Source organism: Argiope bruennichi, chromosome 3 (genome assembly GCF_947563725.1).
Source record: "Argiope bruennichi chromosome 3, qqArgBrue1.1, whole genome shotgun sequence".
NCBI lineage: Eukaryota > Metazoa > Arthropoda > Arachnida > Araneae > Araneidae > Argiope > Argiope bruennichi.
In genome coordinates this window covers 38,417,542-38,439,823 of record NC_079153.1, presented here as the reverse complement: position 1 = coordinate 38,439,823, position 22,282 = coordinate 38,417,542, and the positions used below count along the sequence as shown (strand labels likewise).

At 27.2% G+C, this 22,282-nt stretch overlaps 1 protein-coding gene across 2 annotated transcripts in view; it reads left to right on the top strand.

Annotated features, from left to right (window-relative positions):
- The window catches only part of LOC129963586 (uncharacterized), an 82,984-nt gene extending 60,957 nt beyond the window's left edge, over positions 1-22,027 (top strand). For both annotated transcript variants that reach the window (XM_056078051.1, XM_056078052.1), the window contains exons 3-5: positions 7,046-7,267; positions 18,059-18,166; positions 21,430-22,027. In XM_056078051.1, coding sequence (XP_055934026.1) covers positions 7,046-7,267; positions 18,059-18,166; positions 21,430-21,504 — 405 coding nt within the window. In that variant the 3' untranslated portion in view covers positions 21,505-22,027. The remainder of the gene's footprint in view (positions 1-7,045; positions 7,268-18,058; positions 18,167-21,429) is intronic.
- Positions 22,028-22,282: the final 255 nt, after the last annotated feature.

Sequence of the window (22,282 nt, the reverse complement as noted above, 5' to 3'; positions counted from 1 at the left end):
CGAACACAGAAAGAAACTCAGGCACATCAAGTTACATGAAAAAAGTATGAAACAACATAAAAACTATGATCAATCTTTTTTCAATTGCATTATTATATAGTAAAAAATATTATCAATCTGCAATATATTTATTTGGATTTTTAGTAAAAAATATTATTAATCTGCAATATATTTATTTGGATCTTTTAGTAAAAAATATTATCAATCTGCAATATATTCATTTGGATTTTTAGTAAAAAATATTATCAATCTGCAATATATTTATTTTGATTTTTCTAAATGCAATTTCCGTACAATTATATTCATCAAAACATCACGACTGCATAATTTATTTGAAATATTTTCAATGTGCCTTGTTTCAATGATATAAAATCAGTAATGTATTTTAATTTGTTTATAATTATTGTTGTAAAACTTCTATTATTTATAATATTTTGCAATCGAATGTATTTTTCCCAATTACATTCGTGCATTTTTAAAATTATATACCAAAAATTTACTTTCTTAAACTATCTTTTTTCTATCAGTTAGGAAATGTGTTATTTCCATCTTAAATTCAAGAATCCACAGAGCAAAGATTTTTTGTATATAATTTGCTTCTTAGAAGAAAGAAGATTCATGAAATACGAGTCTCTGATTTAGGGAATAATGAGAAATTCATGAAATATTTAAGCATTTGTATTTTTCAAACAAGACTAATTGGTTTCATTTGTCTTGTACTGACACAAAGACCAATCGGTTTCATTGGTCTTTGTGTCAGTACAAGGTGCAAATACTAAATTTGTAAGTGTACACATTATTATGTAATAAATATTTATAATCCTACTTTTATTGTCTATGAAAATTCTCCCATTTGTGGTATTTTCGACCCACTAAAGGAAAGATGAATCTTTAAATTATAGAGGACCATTTGTTTGTAACTAGAGAGAAAATTCAAGGAATGTTAGTCTTTGATTCGGTGTATGATGGGGAGATTCATGAAACCTTTAACTAATTGTTATTTTGAAACAAGACAGTTTCATTGGTCTTGTACTAACACAAATTGGTTTCATTGGTCTTTGTGTCAGTATTTGGTGCAAATACTAAATTTGTAAATGAACACATTATTATATATTAAATATTTATAATCCTACTTTTACTGTCTATGAAAATTCTCCCATTTGTAATATTTTCGACACACTAAAGGAAAGATGAATTTTTAAATTATAGAGGACCATTTGTTTATAACTAGAGAGAAGATTCAAGGAATGTTAGTCTCTGATTCGGTGTATGATGGGGAGATTCATGAAACCTTTAACTAATTGTTATTTTGATAGAAGACAGTTTCACTGGTCTTGTACTAATACAAATTGGTTTCATTGGTCTTTGTGTCAGTATTTGGCGCAAATACTAAATTTGCAAGTGTGCATATTATTATATAATAAATATTTCTAACCCTACTTTTATTGGCTATGAAAATTCTTCCATTTGTAGTATTTTCGACACACTTAAAGATAGATGAATGTTTAAGCTACAGAGAACCACAAAATAAGCAAAAATAAGAAAAGGAACCTTTACAATGATTTTATTTTCCAACATGCAATGGGAAATAACCACGGTTACCGCTCACTAGCAAAGAATTCAAGCAGAACGAAATTATGTAAATTGTCCATTTTGGTGCCACTTTTATTTTTCTCCCGGAAATGACATAAAGAATTGAGTGGAAAGCAATAACACTTATTAAATTATCCGTATAGTTTTCTTCACTCTGTCCGTAACTGGTGGAAACCCTCATGATCTTTAGACATTGTTTTGGTCCCACGGGTTTTTTTTTTTTGCTTTGTGTCAGAAGTTATTTTGATGTATTTGGGTATATCCAATTCTTTTTTACTTCAGATCTGAATCAGAAGAAAATTGAAATGGCTTAAATTTCCGTCACACAATGCTGTGGTTAGTGCAATTTTGCATGTTTTGTCAGAATTCATAAATAGATGTTAGGGATAATAGATTATCTGCAGAGATTTTGTAAAGCGTTTTACAGTTTTTAAAATCATTTCATCATTATAGTAATATAAACATTTTTAAGGTTTTAAAATTTTATTATAAAGATAATTATATTTTCGAGGTATAAAATAAAGGTTCGAGTTTATATATAAAGGTAATTATATTTTTTGAGGTTTTACAATTTTATTCAGCTTAAGACCATCCCATGTGAAAATGAGTGGGTTGACAAGGGAGCCAAATGAAAACCTCTTTTTTTAAGACACTCATACTTGCACGTAAAGTGAAAAAAACAACAACATAAAAAACTATCGTTATATCAACTCAATGGTATTTATAAACTTCCATAGAAAACAAGCCCTTTTGAATAATCCGGAACTTGACATCATTTTAACCCGTTTGAGCCTCGATCACACCAAAATTCACTCAGAAATATCTATTATCAAGTCATCCATTATCTATTATTCCATATTCTAATTGAGGCGCAACAATTTTTCACATGTTTATTCAATGGCTATGTTTTGACGCTGTTGCAATCTCAAAACAACAGCAGTGACTCAGTCAATATTACTTGGCAAAGACCAAGATGCTAATCCTCTTTGCCTTTTTAAAGTAAATATGATTTTATACTTTAATTTGAACTAACTTTTGTATTTTTTACTGTGACCTTTTATATTTTATTAACACTTTGCAAATGATTGCTTTGTATTATTTTCTTGTAACCTTCGTCTGTTAAGCTTTGGATCAAATAAAGAATTGGTTTGCCATAGTATAATCTTCATATTGGTTTTTGCGCTATAAAATTCCAAATCTGTCACGATATAAATGGGTAAAGCAAAAATTCACCGATTACTTCAATTTATTATGACCATCTTTCATCACTTCCGCTACGAATCATTAAAGGATTAATAGTTTCCCGTCGAATACTTTTTCTATTTCTGATTTTATTTTTGATAGCAATGTTAAATCGAAACGTTCCGACTCGGTTCTCTTGAATAATTTTACCTGTCTGTTTATTTAAGTAGCAATCTTTGACCTTTCTCTTTCAGAAACCGCAATTTTAATTTTCTCTTTCTAACTAGAGTCACGAATATTGACATCATATCCGTTTGTACTACAATGTTTCATATGGATGTGAAAGTTTTGGGATCAAAGGAAAGGACCTGGATATATTTTTAAGGATTATAAATTCAAATTAGTTTTCTCTTCCTAACTAGAGACACGAATTTAGATCTCATAACCTTTTGTACTACAATATTTCACACGGATGTGAAAGTTTTGGAATTGAAGGGGAAAAAGACCCAAAAGACTTTTTAGGATCAAATTAATTTTCTTTTCCTAACTAGAGTTGTGAATGTATGCATCAAATTCTTTTCTATTACAGCGTTCATATGGATGTGAAAGTTTTGGAATCAAAGGACAGGGACTAGAGTATACTTTTAAAGGTTTATATATTCAAATTAATTTTCTCTTCCTAACTAGAGTCACGAATTTTGACATCATATCCGTTTGTACTACAATGTTTAATATGGACGTGGAAGTTTTGGAATTACAGGAAAGGACCAGAAAATACTTTTATGGATTATAAATTTAAATTAATTTTCTCTTCTTCTAAATTTTGATTAATATAGAGTCACGAATTTTGACATCATATCCGTTTGTACTTCATGTGGAAGTGAAAATTTAGGAATCAAATGATAAGGGCCAGAAAATGATTTTACGGATTATAAATTCAGCGGAAATCTTACAATTGCCGCAAGAAGTTCTTTTGATGCCATTTAGAGGATAAATTTAATTTAATTTAATTTATCCTCTAAATCTAATATTTTGCCTTTAAATTTTTGAAAGCCTTCTTGGAGCTAATTATAGATACTCTGATCAATAAAGGGGGACAAGCAGTATAAAAGAAAAGGAATGATTTTAGTACACGTCGTTTTCGAAAATTTGGTGACTGATATTATAACTTCCATGATAATAAATCATTAGATTTATTTTCATTGACAGGAGTTTGTAAGAAGATGTGCAATTTAAAAGTTCTACTTTACAGGATATTAAAATACACTTCATTTATTTTCTTCTTGCTTGACTATTTGACACTGCATTAATACATGTACAAATTAGAATGTCGAAATGAGTGATTGGTGCTGTATGTAATCATTTTTTATATATACATAATCACATTTATGACACCATGTAGTACTTGGTTTTGTAAACAGCTTCGCCATTAAACATGAGTAAGTGAGCTCTCGAATTTGTCCACTCTTAACCTGGAGTAATCTATAATTATAATAAAGCTCAATGTGTGTGTGTGTGTGTGTGTGTGTGTTGGCGCTCTACAGGCCAGACTGTTTGACATACAGCTACCAAATTTGGTACATGTATACCTTGGACGTTGGGAATGTGCACCTGGGGTTTCTTTTTTCGAATTTTTAATTAGAATTTTAATTATTAATTAAAAACTAACTTTCCCGCCAAAAAAATCTTCCATTTTCCCCACCGCCAACTTTTCCGCCAAAAAAATCTTCCATTATCCCCAGCGCCAAACGAGAAAGGCTTCAGTTTTTTTTTCTCCCAACAGTAATGAGGCTAGGGTTAAAATTTTTCGGCGGATTATTTCAATCGGTTCTGTTTATTTTCTTAATGTTTGATGCATTTAAAATTAAACATTGTTAATGAATCAATCTTTCAGATTCATTCTGAAGTACTTTTGAATTAAAATAAAACAGAATAAAGGAAATTAAAAATTTCTAATCCGCATAGCGTTACCCCAACTGGCGTAGAAAAAATCACGTATTTGCGTTACGTAACCGGCGAAGAAAATTCACGCATGCGCATTCTGTTCTGATTGTTGCCATGACAACGTTATCAATGGATGATTTAAATTATTTTTGGGTTAGTTGCATGCTTTTGTAAGTAAATTGTATTTATGTTAGTTATATATTTTTTGTATATGCTTATAGTTTTAAGTACATCGTTTTTTAAGTAGTTTTTTTAAAACCTGTTTTCAACCGTTTATTTTAAACGATTCGTTTTATTTTCTTAGTGTTTGATGCATTTAAATTTAAACATTGTTAATGAATCGATCTGCTCATAATGAATCTAAGAAAATTATGTTGACCAACTCTTGAGATATTACATAAATTTAAGAAGATATTCTTTAGTGCCCATAAAGTTTAAACGCTGAGTGACTCTATTTTCAGTAATCAGATTATAAAAAAATGCTTTGTTTCAGTAAAAAATATTATTATATTAATTGAAGATAAATTCTTTCCACTTTAATTTAAAGCATAAATTCTACGGGTGCTAACAGAAAATGAGAGAGATACATATTACGTTATGACTGAAGGCCTTTATAATATTATGAATGAACTATATGATAATCAAAATTTGAAGTTTTAAAATATTTTGATAAAGAAGCTATTAAAGTAGAAATTGCATAAAATATTTAATTATTAAAATTTTAACGAACATTAAGATTGGCGAACCGGCTGGTCGCCAAAGGCGGCTAGTGTAATATATAGGCCAGCTGCATGGAATGAGTCCCCGATAGATGTAGTTACTTAATCATATATTTTTATACTTAAAAAATGCAAATATATAAAAAAAATATATACACATATATTTTTTTATCTATTTTACTATTAATATAATGCAATAAAATTGGAAACCATACAACAGAAATAGGAAATAGCTGAATATGTGGGGGAAAGAATTAGAAGGGCTATATTTTAGAATCGGAAGTCAGTAATTCGATATCTATTTCTAGTGAAGATCCGATTTCGGTGAATCGTGAAAGTTTGGATCTGACACGGTGTCATTCTTATCATTTAAATACGGTTCAAAATTATAAGGTTAATCTAAAAAATAATCCTCCTGTTTTTATTATTTCAGTCCATAACTAATATAATCAAGTAAACAAACTAAGCATTTATGATTAAAAAAATGCATAAAATTAGTTGGGAAAATACTGGAAAATCTTCATCATTATCTCACCTAGATATGCATGTATGATGATTATATTATTAATTTACAGATTTAGACACCATTCACTTAATTGCAGGTGCTATATCAAACAGATATTTACTCATATTTAATATATATTAAGCTATTTTTGAATTTGTCAATTAATTTGCTATTGGTCATTATATTAGACCCTTTTTCTCACAAACCCTGTTGTCATATAAATTATTTATTCATTTATTTATTTGGTATTTTTTCATTTTGCGGCGCAACTAAAAGTCGCCAAAAATAATACAACCAAGGCTAAAAGGATTTTGACTTCGGCGGATAACACTTTTTTATGTGTATACTAAGTGTTGTTACATATAAAGTCTGCTTGGCGAGAATGGAAAATTATCTTTATTTTTTATTTAAATAAATGGATAAAGTTAGAATAAAGGCTATTTTTGAGTGTTAAAATTATACGTTACATTTAAGGTACATTGAGGAAATCACTTAGTTTCCTTTTTTTTTTTCTCTTTTTCTTTTTCTGCTCTAAAAAAACAAAAGAAATTAATCTTATTTTTTAAAAATCACAATTAACTAAACACCTTGAAACAACTTCTAATGAGCTGTGAAATTAGAAATGAACGTGAAATTGAAAAATGTTTGCTTATTCCTAATTTTTTGCTTAACTTTATTTATTTCATGTTCGTAAAAAATAATTCTGTAAATGTTCTGTTACTCACTTTCTGATGCGTTAGATTTTTGCACTTTTATATGCGTGGGCCTTTTAATATTTTGAAAATTGAATTATCAATTAGACGATTAACTTAATTAAATTTTGATTTAATACAAGTGGTGCCATCTAGTAGTGAATTTAAAAAATGATATTAAGATTTCCTAATATTTTTAACAATGCGTTTTGAATAGAACATTAAATAGTAAAAAAACAGTTAAAATAATTGCTTCAATTATTTTATGGGCACATTGATAAAAGGGGATTTAGTAAAAAATGCTTTTTATTCAACATAATTTATCATCTTCTTTCTCAGGTGACTTCATAATAATGACTTTACTTTTAAGCCCATTTTATTTTGGTCTTCTAAAATTTTCACTCTCTCAGGTGCTGGGCGCCATTACCATTGGTCTCGTGGCAGATATGGGCAGTTACCAGGCCCAGGCGGTGCTCGCCGAGAATGAATTCACTGTCGCTGCCTTCATTTCCTTCGGTGAGTCGACGGCTCTGATGATGATTGCCTACGGATGCCTCATCACCACCTTCCTGCTATTGGTCTCATCGATTCTGTCGTCAAGAAGCTTCTATCACGTGCCCAAGTCTCTCTTTGTAAGTAGAATTGCTAAGGAACTCATTTAATGTTCATAGACAAGCACTTATTAGTATTTTTGAGGGTTCACACAGAATTGAAAATTGAGAAACAGTTTAACAATAATATCATTTCTTATTTCTATTCAACGTTTTAAATCTTAAATGTCAGACTTTCAAAAATTTGATATTAAAATGTGTTTTTTTATTTCATTTCTTGAATAAATGTGTGTTTTCTTAATTCTGTTTTATTTATGACAACTAAGCCCATTGCCAGTCGTCAATAATTTGCTTTATCTGAGTAAAAAAAAATTTTTAAAAAAAATGTGAACAGTGATGAATTTAAGGTACAATTTTTAATTTAGCATCGCAGAATAAAATTTGGTGTTCTCAATTGTACAAACAAAATAAAAAGGACAGAAGTGAAAAGCACTGATTTATTTTTACTGTGTTGTGCTTTATGGATTTTAAGTTGATTGATTCTTTGCATTTTCAATATGCGTCCTATTGGTAACAACAAGAATTAAAATTTTTGCAACAACAAGAATTTAAATGATTATTATAAAGATAAGATTATAAAAATAATAAAAACCCTTATTACTATTTATGGAATTTGCATCTTCGATGAATTTAAGAATTTTAAAAACAGGCTTTTTGATACACCATTTTCGCAACTTCTTTCTTATAGGAACTTCTATATTGACACTTTTTTGCACATCTAATTATAATTTAAGTGGAGAAGTTCTCCAGTAAATAGCCTCCCTGTAAAAGTTCTCCTGTATAAAATATTAAAAAAAGAAATATGTAGCATAATCAAAACATATTTTTATTAAAAAGAAATCTAAAAGTTTTAATACAATATATCATGATTCCTTATAAATAATTTTTAAAACCGGCGTTACTATTTATGGAGTTTGCAGCTTCGATAAGAATTTTAAAAACCAGATTTTTCAATATATCATTTTTGCAATTTCTTTCTTATAGTAACTTCTATACTAATACATTTTTGCACATCTAATTACAATTTTAGGAAGGTGAATTTCTCTTGAAAATGGAGGGAAAATCCTATTAAAAAGAAATCTGTCTCAAAATCTAAACATTAATCTATTCATATTAAACAGAAATCTAAAAGTTTTGATATTAAATCATGATTTCTTAAATATAATAAAAAAACTCTTACTATTATTTATGAAGTTTGCATCTTTGATAAATTTAAGAATTTTAAAAACAGGCTTTTTGATACACCATTTTCGCAACTTCTTTCTTATAGGAACTTCTATATTGACACTTTTTTGCACATCTAATTATAATTTAAGTGGAGAAGTTCTCCAGTAAATAGCCCTCTTGTAAAAGTTCTCTTGTATAAAATATTAAAAAAAGAAATATGTAGCATAATCAAAACATATTTTTATTAAAAAGAAATCTAAAAGTTTTAATATAATATATCATGATTCCTTAGAAATAATTTTTAAAACCGGCATTACTATTTATGGAGTTTGCAGCTTCGATAAGAATTTTAAAAACCAGATTTTTCAATATATCATTTTTGCAATTTCTTTCTTATAGTAACTTCTATACTAATACATTTTTGAACATCTAATTACAATTTTAGGAAGGTGAATTTCTCTTGTAAATGGAGGGAAAATCCTATTCAAAAGAAATCTGTTTCAAAATCAAAACATATTCATATTAAACAGAAATCTAAAAGTTTTGATATTATATCATGATTTCTTAATAATGAAAAAACTCTTATTATTGTTTATGGAGTTTGCATTTTTGATAAATTTGATAAAAACAGGCTTTTTGGTATGCCATTTTCGCAACTTCTTTCTTATATAACCTCTATACTGACACATTTTTGCACATCTAATTACAATTTCAATCGAAAAGCTCTCCTGCTGTAAAGGAAAGAAAAATTACTTCCAATATGAGATCAACAGTACTGCATAATTGCTTTTTAAAATATTGGTGCTTATAATTATATTTCCGTGATGTTTAATTTTTTGGACTATTTCAACTTTTATTGTGAAAATAAGCGAAATAATTATTTGTATGTAAAAATTTGATAGATATTGTCTTGTAATATTTTTATAAATTGTTTTCTTAATGTAAATTGTTACAACTTCTTGTAAATTGTTTTCTGTAAAAAGAAGGGATTTCATGTCTTTGGTACCTATATTGTATAGATATGAGAAATTTATGATCAAACTTGATCACTTCACCCGGAAAACTTATTATCTGATTATATGCATTAAGTATGTTTCTGATTTCGAAACAAATACAGGAAAAATACACAGGTGTATCTTTAAAAGTCTTTAAAAAATGATAATCTAGACATCAAATAATTCGTACAGTTTTCTATACAAGAATCATTATTTTTGCAACAATCTGTATTGCTCTTAGATTTATGCAATATCCCATTCACGCTTTCGTTAGTGTGGGATTCCATGCAAAATTTCTTAATTTAATATTAAGCTTAGCTTTAAAAACAATAAATCGTTTATCTCAACTTAAATAAAATTAGATAAACATATTTGTTTATAAAATTTATGTTTTACTTAAATGAAAAATTGAATTTGAAACTAATTATACTTCGTTCATTTCTTCTCGTTGTATTAATGAATATACTTTAAGTATTTATAGATTTCGATTTATAAATCGTTGATTAAGTATAGAAAATCGATAATAATAAATTGAATTATTTAAATTCTAAGAAAAGGATCTTAAGTAATTTTGTTGAGGGGATGCATTTATCGGCCTTTTTTTATAATTGTACTTTCTCAAATGCAAACAAAACTTTTAATTATGTTTCTATTTGCAGCGACCTCATGAAATATTATCCAGTTTTTACACTTTTTAAGGATCCGGAAGAATAGCGGCAAATAATAAGAATTTAAAAACTGAGATAAATGATTTAAGATGACTTAAATAATTTCGATTAATTGACTGAATAAAGTCGGTTTTTGGCTAAAATATCGAATACATTTAATAATATTTTCTGATTTTTCGAGTGTTTTTTTTTTCTTTATAAAATCGTTTGATTAGTTTTCTATTTCATTTTTTGAAAAATTACAATAATTGTTATATTTGAATAAAATACATTTTAAAGCTATTTTAAATCTTCGAATGATATTTCCTTAAATTAAATTTTTTTATAATCTCCTATTGAAGTAAATTAAAATCTAATGGATATTTTTGTTAAAATTTAATATAATGATTTTCTTATATTTTCTGCAGTTTCTAAACTACAGAATAAACTATAGAGAATCATTGAAAAAGGTTTTGCAGTTTTAATGCTTCATAATACGACAAAAATTGAAATTTTCATGCTGTCTACCCAATATTCAAACACTGCCAATAATTACAATTTATTTCTTAGTTCGGGAACTAAATAATGTATTTCTTAAATTATTTACAAAACTTTGAAATAATTTAAATTTAAAATAACTAATTTAAAAAAGATTTTTTAAACATTTCTTGACGGTTAACTTATTTTGTACCTCTTGTTATTCCCCTCTCATCCCCCCCCCCAAAAAAAAAAAATTCCACGTGATTCCCAATTACTCCCAATTTTCAAATTAGTTTTGGCTTTTAACATATTAAAGTTTCCTAAGTCTGCTTTTATCTGCTTTATGTAAAAATACAAAAATATAAAAATTTTATAACGGTTCTAAAATATTCATTCCAGTTGTAGTCACATACTTTAAATAGATAAAAATGCTCAGAAAAAGAAAGGTTAATTTTTTTTTTTTTTTTTTGAAAATACAGTTTATCAATATTATTGATGATTTTGCTCTAAACTCTAGAATTTTCTTCAAATAAATATCCAGTACATATTAATTGCTGATATTACTCTGCCTCTGCAATTACGTTTAATCACTGGCTAGGGGAAGGGCAGCTAAAATATTATGAAATATATTCTTTTAATTTGCTTATTATTTATAATACTGATATGAAATTAATCTAAAAATGCAATAAATATTCTTTTTTTACATGAAATAATTAATTTTAATACCTAATATTATATTTGCGATAAAAACGAAATATTTATTCCGGATTTAAAAAGCAATTATTGCTTCCTACCGAAATATATGTTTGGAAGTGGATTTCTGTTTACATCTTTTACTCCTCGCCCTTCAGGTTCACAATGCAAATAATGTTCATAATACAATTATTATTAAAAAATAATATTAAATATAATAATTTATATAATAGCAATATAATAATTTATAATGAAATAATAATTAAAATATAATAAAAGTTCATAATGCATTTATTATTAAACATTATTTATATCCCCATCTATAGGCGATGACATGGTTACTTGGAACTTTTCTTACTGTTTGCGATAGTATTTTATATCGATTCTCTTTCGCTTAACTCTAACTGCTTATACAGGTGTAATCAGCTGGAAGCATATAATTTTATTAACATAATTTTGAAGATTTTAACAAAATGTTTACATAGGATATCTGAACATTTAGCTATAGGTGTTGCAAGTAATGGAAAAAGTTTATGACAAAACGATAAAAACGAGGTAATATTGTTCTGCAGACAACAAAATGCATACTTGCATCTTATTTAAATTGGTTACATTTAACAGCTAGCTATTTCATTATATCACTTAACAGAGTGTTTTTGTATAGAACTAGTGAATATTTTGTATAAATTTTGATATGAAATAAAAAGCTGTGTTTTATTTTTGTTAACCAAAATTTTGTTACAAACATATTTGCCAAGTAAAATTTGGCTGTTTATCTTAAAAGAATATTATTTGTTTCTCGGTTTTAAGAACTAATTCTTGCCGCACATGACAGAATTCTGAAGAGCACGCATTCTCAAATTTTTCAGCACGCTAACCACTATATAGGAACCCAATCTATCTTATTTAAATTAGTTGCATTTAAAATCTTTTTCATTATATCACTTTACAAAAGTTTTTTGTATAAAACTAGAATACATGTAAATTTTATGTCAATTTTTATATAAAAGGAAAAGTCTTGTTTTATTTTCGTTAAAAGATATATATATATATATATGCCAGGTAAAATTTGGCTGTTTATCTTAAAAGAATATAATTTTTTCTCATTTTTAAGAACTAATTCTGGCCTCATTTGACAGAATCCTGTAGAGCAACGATTCCCAAATTTTTCAGTATTAGTAACCACTATTTAGAAATCGAATCTATAGTGTCTCGCATCATACTAAGCTCACTGAATTTTTTCGTTGATTAGGTATAGAAATTCATTACGTTCTGTCCTTAAAGGATTTTATGGACTAAAATGAAAAAAAAATATTATTACATCTTATTTTATAATAAATATTTCAAACTTCCGACCTGATGAACCTTTTAAGTGCAAGTGACATTTTTGCAAATTCTGGACAGATGCATAAACATTCAAAATCTTGCTGCAACCCACCAAAAATTGACTCATTGACTCAGTCAGAAGTGACCCACAAGTGGGTCGCGACGCTGAGTTTGGGAAAATTTGCTTGTAATACATTGACAGATAATTTATCATTGAAATCATGTTGTAATTAGAAGATATTATGAAATAGAAATCTAAGGGCGTTATTTTCCTTTAATTTATCAATTTGTTTCTTCTAATTATGAAGCCTTTGACATAACTTGAAGAGATTCCGATTTTTAAATTTCCTTTATCCTCTTCTCTTTTGTGCAAGACTTTCCTTTTCTGTTCTTTTAGCCTGATAATTGGTAGTTAACGCTTGATAAGGAAAATCAATGAGCGATCAAATCAGATATTAACATTGCCATTTAAATTTTATTTTCTCAGATCGTGCTTTTGTGTTCTTTTCAGAACTGGTTCTGTTATAATAATTTTTATTTTTATTTGTTACAATTCAGAATTGTGAATTGTTGATGTGAAAGTTCAATTTTTGTCAAGCTTTAATTATTCAGTTTTAATAGCTAAAAGAAATAAAATCAATTTGCTTGCCATTTATATTGCTATTAGTACTAAATAATTATTTTGCATCCAGACTTTTTTTGTCATCATAAGTACTACGATGAGGATCTGAAGATTGAAATTTGAATAATATATAAAATGCTTCTATTCTTTCAGACAATGCGTTTCATTATCAGCGTGTGTAAATAAGAATCATGCAACATGCTTTTTATTGTACATTCTAATATAATTGTAGATGCTTTTTATGGTACATTCTAATTATAGATGTTTCATGCGTTTTATGGTGCATTCTAATATAATTATAGATGCTTCATGCCTTTTATTGTACATTCTAATATAATTATAGATGCTTCATTCTTTTTATTGTATATTCTAATATAATTGTAGATCACCCAGATGCTTCTAAAAGATTATTAAATATATAAACTACTTCAACATGTAAACTTCCTCAGATATGTAAACTATTTCATTCAAATGTTTTGTAAATTACTTGAAATTAAATAACAATTGATTTGCGACTTTTAATTAATAACGAAACAGTGGTTAAAAATAAGAACCCTAACGTGTATTAATTAATAACTTTCTCCATTTTTGATTATTATTTTATGTGGTAATAATTATTTTTATTATATGTGAGGTTCATTTGCATTTATATATCCTTGAGCATTTATACATATGATTGTTGAAAACATAGGTTTGTAATGGCATTAAAGCATTTTAAAATTTTTTTAAAAAAATATGTTCATGTTTCTACATGATCAATATTTCGGTTTAAAGTTAACAAAATCCTAACTAGTTTGTTTAATACTCCAGTTGCGTATCTCGCGATTTCCTCGGGTTGGCAGTCCATTTTCTATTGCATCCCGAGTTTTTAGGAATTAGAATTTTTATGTTTATGATTACAGATTTTTATTATATTATAGCAACATATAATATTAGTTGATTTTGTTTGAGAAATATTTGAACTTATTTGCAAAACTCGCATCTAAATAGTGATTTTTAAAAATGAAACAGTCAGAGGGTTAATTTCATTTATTTATTCATGCAATAACAAATCAATCTATGCAATAGTTGTATCTAGATTATTTGTACTTTTACAATTATAAAGCAGATGCAATTGGAATTGTAAGAAATATTTTCAAATTCATCGTAAAATTTTATTTGCCAATTTAAGGGATGTGTCACGGAGTTCTTGAACACAAGGTTCTTAATCTCTGGATTGAGTCGGTAACATGATATTGAGATCATTTAACAAGTAGTTATGCTAAATAATCTCAAAGTGATCTCTAAGTGATCATCATTTTAAAATAAGCTGGAGACCTCAAATACTGATGTGCTTTTTTCACGAGATAATGTGATTTATAGGAAAGTTTTTTATTATCACAAATATTTTTTTCTTTTTCTTTTATGGATGTGTTACCCACAGAGTTTGAAATCCGACATTCCCTAGAATTCCTCAGCATTTTAAAGTAAAATATAGAATGATTAATATTTCACACATTTCCTAGGCATTCTATGCTATGCCAAATGAAAAATCGGCACAGTTAGAAGTATGAGAATTATTTGATTATCTTATAGAATTTCCTCGAGGCATTGTATATAATACCTAGGCATGCTGCACTTTTGCAATAACCTCATTAATTTTGTTTTTTTCTAATTGACAATGACATCTGTATTTCTGTGCAGTGCGCACTTTTGAAATATAAGTCTTATCACATTTTCCTATATATAAATAGCGATTGTTTTTTTATTTAATATCCAGATATCAAACAAAATGGAAATAATTGAATAACTTGCATCTTGAGGAAAGTATGCTACTTATTAAAATGATTCCATATTTCATACTTTGCCTAAAAATGATTAATCATTCTACAAAATGCCGATGTTTGAAACATTGTATCTAACAAAAATATTTTAATTTGATTTCAAAAAGAGCCTAAAAATAGGCTATTTTATCGTTTATAAAATAGCCTAAGGTAATATGTAAATTAAGAAAAGATAATGTAGATAAGAGAATTTTAAAGACTGAAATTGACTGAAAAAAGAACCCAAATAAAAAGTTAAATGTCTTAAAAATGTTTTTATTTGCAGTAGGGTGCCTAAATGTACAATTATGAGTTAATAAAGAATAGATTTTTGTGTTTACCAAATTTCATTATTACAAAAAAAGAGGTACTTTACTTATTTATTTGTTAAATAATCTATTTTTTGTTCTTCGTTGAATGTTTTTATCTATGTTTTCGGATTAACAACCGCTGATAATGAAGAATTTATTTATGTCGAATCATTTATTTTGAAAATGTAAAGTTTTAATTTGTATTGAATATTAAATAATAATGTTTTTTAATAATTTATGTGAATTTTTTTATTTAATGTAAACTTATGTTGTTTTAATTTCTTCCTTTTTTTCAAATACAGACACTAATTTATGGTCCTTTTTATTCTTAGTAGCTAATTAGAGAAAATCTTCCAAATACCTTTTTAAACGATATCTAACATTTAGATTTTCAGTTCTTTTTCATTCCAGGAATGAAAATTCTCTGTACTATAGTATCAGGATCTTTTCATCTTACGATCTAAATTACGATAAATACTTCCAATATATTTTTTATAAATAGTTGAATATTATACTCTTAGTAATTTAACCATTTAGTTTCATTTTTTTTCAGAAATTATTAAAAATTGCCGTTTGTATCAAATAATTTCCCCAACATTAAAGAATATTTGTAAATGGTTGATTATCCAAATTGAGACGGCTTCTATTCTTCCTAAAGCTCCAAAATAATCAAATTTTCAGTTTCAGAGTTAACACTTTTGCAAAAAATCGGTATATAATTGACATTTCTGATGAATTTTTGAATTTTTTCAGAAGAAATTTTAATGAAAATTTAGAATTGATTCACAATCTCTAATACATAAATATATTTGCCAATTAAAAGAAAATAGCAAATGTCAGTAAAAATTGAGATAAAACAAGAGAATTTCCTAAATCGAACAAACTATTTTATTTAAAAATATTTCGTATAAATTAAATACATTATAATGTCGTTATTATAGAAATGCATAAATAGAAACTGTCTGTGGATTATTATTTTCAATAATATATATAGGTTTTAGTTCAAGAAATTGATCTTCATCTATTGAGGTAGATAGTAGTTGTTATCAGAATTATTGACAATCTAGAGTGACTTCCAATTAAAATTTGACTTTCATGACATTGTCTTCCAGAAGCTTCTTTGGGTGCAACACATGTTTTAAATCACTTATACAAAATTTGAGCAAACTACTCAGACTCATTGTATTCAAATTACGTCATGGATGGCTACGATAAAGAAAGAATAGAATTTACGATTTTAGAACATCAACCCAGCGCGTGTCGAACAGCACAAAGAATCGCTGCCTTTGAAATTTCAGGCCACCCATGTGTAACGCCGTTATTCATCTGATTTTTTTGGCTTTTAATGTCAGATATTTTTTCTTCTTGAACGGAAGCTCCGATAAGTGATAAAAGCCTCCTCCCTCATTATACATAATAGTACCAAACTGTAACCGTTGATTAAAAAAATGGCTGCTTTTGAGAATGAAATGTGCGACATTCAGGAATTTTTAATGAGCTTTTATAAAGAGATAATTATTCATTAATTTGCTCTCTCACGTACCAAAATTCAGATAATAGCAGTTATTCTATTATGAAGGAAAGAGATTATGTTTAATTCTTTTTAAAGTGCCTGACATTATTTTAACAATATTTTTAATTATGAATTTTGTAGTTATACTTGACGCATTTTCTGAAATTAAATCTTATGATTTTTATATTATTTAAGTAGTTAGTTACTCATGTAGTATACTCGCGTCTGAACATCATTCAGTATCTATAAAAAAATCTGTTGAAATCTATTTTCTTGTATCTCTTCATATCGCCAAGAATGCCAATAATGCCAAGTCGCCGAAGTCAAAAATCAAGGTGGCTGACAAGGTGAAAAATACTGTGAATAGGATTGCTAGAAGAACTACTCAGTTTACTTATTTGGGTTACCATATAGGCTATAAATTCAAAAGGTTTTTTAAAGTAGATATCAACAGAAAAAAAAACTTTTTTATTTTTATAGAATAAATTTTCAACAATTTGGAGGAAATTCATTTAGTATTAAAACGATTGATGAATTGTTTTAACATGGGAACTTAACTGGGACATGGACTGGATCGTTTAACTGGGACATGGGATCCTCTATGGATACTATAGGAAACATTGAGATAGTAAACTCGTGGAAACAACTTCAGATGTGGTAGAACACCGTATTACATTGATTCTAGGAACATCTTTTAATAGAATAGTTTTATAGGCCTTCATATCGAATTGTGGTGGTGATAGGTATGGGCCTATCAAGCAATTTCCCACTTATGCTAATCAGGAAGATGTTGAAGTGTGTACCCTGATGTATGTGACTCGCAGCCGAGTAATAAGACCACTAAACAAAAGTAATTACTCGTGTCCCGTAGCTGTTATCTGGCTGCTTATTCGCCACATGTATTATTGATTGTGGATTTTGCAAATGCTTCTCAGTTGCCAATGATGCAATTGACAGCCCTTGAACAGGTCACTCATTTGTGGCAAAAAAAAAAAAAAAAAACGGCGAAACACCCGCGACGTGTTTTGACGATAACCATTGCTGTTAATCGCAATAACTCGTCTAATGATTGTATATTTTGCTTATACTCTCATCTTTCTATAATTTTTAGATTTTGTATTTGTAAATTAATGAAAATTGCTCTGAATCATTTTATATGCTGATATAAATTTTGTTATATGCTGATGTATCCATTTTTTTAATTTGTAGTATTTTATGTACATGTACTTAGGTTTTTTTTTAAAATTCATTTATAGTTCGTCTTGTACCACTTGGTCTCAGCTTCCTTATATCTATCATCAGGACTTTCTGTCGTTATCCTCGGCTACCAAAGACGTTACGAAAAATATTACATAACTGCTGGGGTAAGTAGTTACCTTCCGTGTGCTGATTTTTTAGCACTACAAATTATTTTTGAAAAGTCAATTATTTATTTTTATTTATCCTATTCGCCTTCAGCGACTAGCTGGTTCGAAGAGAATATTGATTGTGTTTAGTTTCAATTAAGTTTCTTTGTATGAATTCATGTCCATGATTCCATCTACAAACTATTTTCAAGCATCGAATGGTTACAAACATTAAAGCCGACTTATTTTTAATTGTCTCATACACGCTCTCTACCATATGTAGATGAATCTTCTTAATAATGACCAATCCCATGATGTCATAGCACTATTAAAAACATAACTGTCTGGTCCCTTTATAATCTAATTTCTGTGATAACTTCATTGATGTTAAACCAAATATTTTTTCTTTAGATCCCTTTAATGAAAAAATATATAGAGAGTAAATATTTGATGAAACAATAAAAAAGGTTTAAGTACAACAATGTTTTCTATCGTTGAAAATTAGGCAAAAAATATTTTTGAAGATTCTAGAAAATTCTATTTTTGAAGATTCTAGAAAATTCTATTTTTTTGATTCTAAAAAATTTCTATTTTTGAAAATTCTAGAAAAAATTGCAGAATTTCATTGTGATCACATGAAAAAGGTAATTCTTTTTTCACGAATAAATTAAAAACGAAACGAAATACTTCTTCCTTTGATTCAATTATGAAAAAATATCGATCAATTAAATATTTAAGTTATCTATTAATTATTGATTAAAGATTACAGCGAAAAACGCCAAACTTTAGTTTTTAATCCAAGATCAATTAAAATTTGAAAAAAAAAAAACCCGCCCCCATATATATATATGCACCAAATTTGGCAACTTTAGGACAAATTGTCAAACTTGTAAAGCGTTGACACACACAGACAGAAACACAGAGATACATATACATTCATCTTATTTATTAGTAGAGATAAAAATATTTGTGTAATGTTATTAAACAATATATCAAATTTTGATCTAAGCATTTATCATAACAGTTTTTCTCTTAGGTTACCTTTAAAGTTGGATAAAGAAGTCAGGTAGACTAGTTTTTCCCTTTTCGTTCATTTTTATTATTTTTAAGATACACGAGGTGCATTTACCTGAAATCGAACGAAGTCAGTATTCCTGATGAACTAGTTGGCCCTCAAAGAGAGCTAATTATTCTGTATTAAAGGAAATTTTTTGAATTATTTTATCATGAAGGGAATTCATTACGCTTCTGAAACTTTCAGGAAATGATGCTCAGTCAATCAAATATTCCAACAAAACATATTGCTGTGATCAGGCTTCTTGATTAATGTCCATAAAAATTAAATTTCAAATTTCAAAATAAAGCGTAATTTCAAGAAACACTTTTGTTTACACTATGTACAATCAAATGCATACTACCCAGACAGAAAAGTCTGTTGCACAATATTGTGCTATATTATATTATATTATTTATTATTTATCAATATTATACAATATTGCGAATATTGTTTAATATTATACAGTATTGTGCTATGTTATATTACATTATTCATTATTTATCAATATTATACAATATTGCGAATATTGTTTAATATCATACAGTATTATACAATATGCGGTGCTACTAGGGTATACATTTTTCACATTAGATTGAATAAGTAAGCGTGAGTTTGCGAGCTTTATATACAATTTATATATCACATTTGAATGAAAATAGTGTTGAAAAATATAAATGTTTGACTTGCATTGTCACATGTTACTTCTGTCGATAGGATGGAACTCTTTTTCAAGTCGAGGAAATCCTGTAGTACTTTACTTGATATTGAGGAATCTCTATTGAAATATCATTCAAATAACTTTCAGAAAATTTTTTAAGTATTAAATTTGGTTTTATGTTAATGTGTGTAACTATCCCATAAGATTTTGCATTATATTCAGTTAGTGAATTGGTCACTGAAAGTACTTTTATATTTTATTATGTTTACCTTATTTTCAGTTTACTTCAATTTTAATTTTCTTTAATATTTTATTTTTACTTTTATTATCAAATAACTAAATGGAGAGCATTTAATGTGTCGATTGCCTCCAAATGAATCTTTAATAAGCGTACGGAATTATAAGTTAAATACCTTTTCTTGTGTTTTATATAATAATTTTTTATTTATAAAGATTATACCAATGATAAAACATTCCTAAACCTTCTCTTATATGTCGCCAAAATTTCATTAAAATTGTTAGCTGATGAACCATTATAACATAAAATATATTAATTTAATTTTTATGAATAAAAATATTTACAAATTTTCTCTATTGATGCTTTAAAAAATGTATCGAAACCAGATTTGAAACATATTTTTGAGTTATTTCTATCAACAGTTGTTTTTCTTTAACTATCTAGAATATTTCTATATGTGGATGTGTTATATTAACGTTTATTGTGTAAATTTATTATCTTTATTTTATTTTAGATAACTTTTTCATTTAATTGTGAGGAAGCCGAACAATAAATTCTGCCAGAAATGTATTTTTTAGTATTTATCGGTAGATGGCGCCACGACTCACTATTCTAAAATTCTAAATCTAAATTCATCTAAAATTCATCAAAAGAGAAAATTTTCTCTCTATCTTTTCTTTTTTTAGTTAATAATTTATGGATAAATAATCTTTATTTCACCAGTTTATAAGACTTTTTTTTTTCTTTCTGATATTATCAATAACGCGAAAATTTTGGGACATAAGTTTACTGTAAAAAATGGCAGATGTCATAATGAATTAGATATTTTAAATGAAACAGATGAGTTTGTATTTATATATATATATATTCCTTTCTTAAAAGAGTGTGATATATTAAAACTTATTATTTTTTTAAAATTTGATACAATTGAAAATTACGAGATGGTTGTTAAAAATAATTTGAAATGAATATACAGATTGAATTTTCGCCTTTTCAATCAATATTAGAGTTCCCTTTAAAAAAAATTCTGTCTTAACAATATAGCTTAGTTTTTTTTTTTTTTTGTAATATCAATTACTTTTCTCATTTTTGTGTGTTTTGATCTATAATAACATATAATATCTATTTGAATATTCTCAACAACATTATTTGTTTATTTTATTTATTTAGTTAGTATTAATCTTAAGCTTACATTTTGAAATAGTTGTTCTCTTTAAATTCCAAACTATAATAGTCGGTTGAATTATAAACTTTTAATTTAATAACTGATTTTATATAATAATCACTAATATTTCAGTATTCAATATGCTTTTTATATATTTTTTCAGGCTCTTGGAATAGTCAACTCGATCCTTTACATCTTCAGTACTTGTCTCGGTCTCCGTGCTCTGTCTCTCAAATGAAAACGATGTCTCATCACCAAAGATTGTAAATCCATGAAAGCGACGTGAGCTTTAAGATACGCCGAGTCCTGCCAAAGCAAATAATCAAAAAACTGAATCAGTAATTGAGTCACACTTTGTGAAAAGCATTTGTGCTACTGAGACACTTCGTTGTGATTTTTTTTATTTCCTGTCGAGAATTTCAAATAAGATTTGTGCATAGGGCTAGAGTCATACGATATCGTAGAAAGCTTCCTTATCTTTTTTGAATGTTTAGATTATTGTTAGTGATATTCCTTTGAAATGTAAATATACTTCTTCGTGGATTTATTATTTCAGTTTTTTTTTTGTAAGTTTCATGATTTTTTTGTGTCATTTTTTTTTATTACTTACTCAGGATAAGATATGCTGATTCTGTTAGATTTTTTTGTTGAATGAAACTATGTGAAGTATTTCTTTGTTGTCATTATTTTATGTTTAGGCAGTTAATTTTTGTTAAAGCATTTTATCGCAACATTGAAGTCGGTTACGCTGTATTATCATTTAAATGTTTAGAAATAAAAGTTGTACTGTATGTATATTTTTTATTCTACTAGAAGCATTATTTTCAATATTTCATCGCTATATGAATTTCATATACTAGAAATTAAAAAGAAAGGTTATAAAATAAATTTTTGTTTATAAGTAGATGAATTATCGACCGTTGTTAATCTCAAAAATGCAACGAAATTTGAATTAGTTTAAATATACTGTTGCGGAATTTCCTCCACTAAGTCCGTAAATTCAACGGATTTCGCTT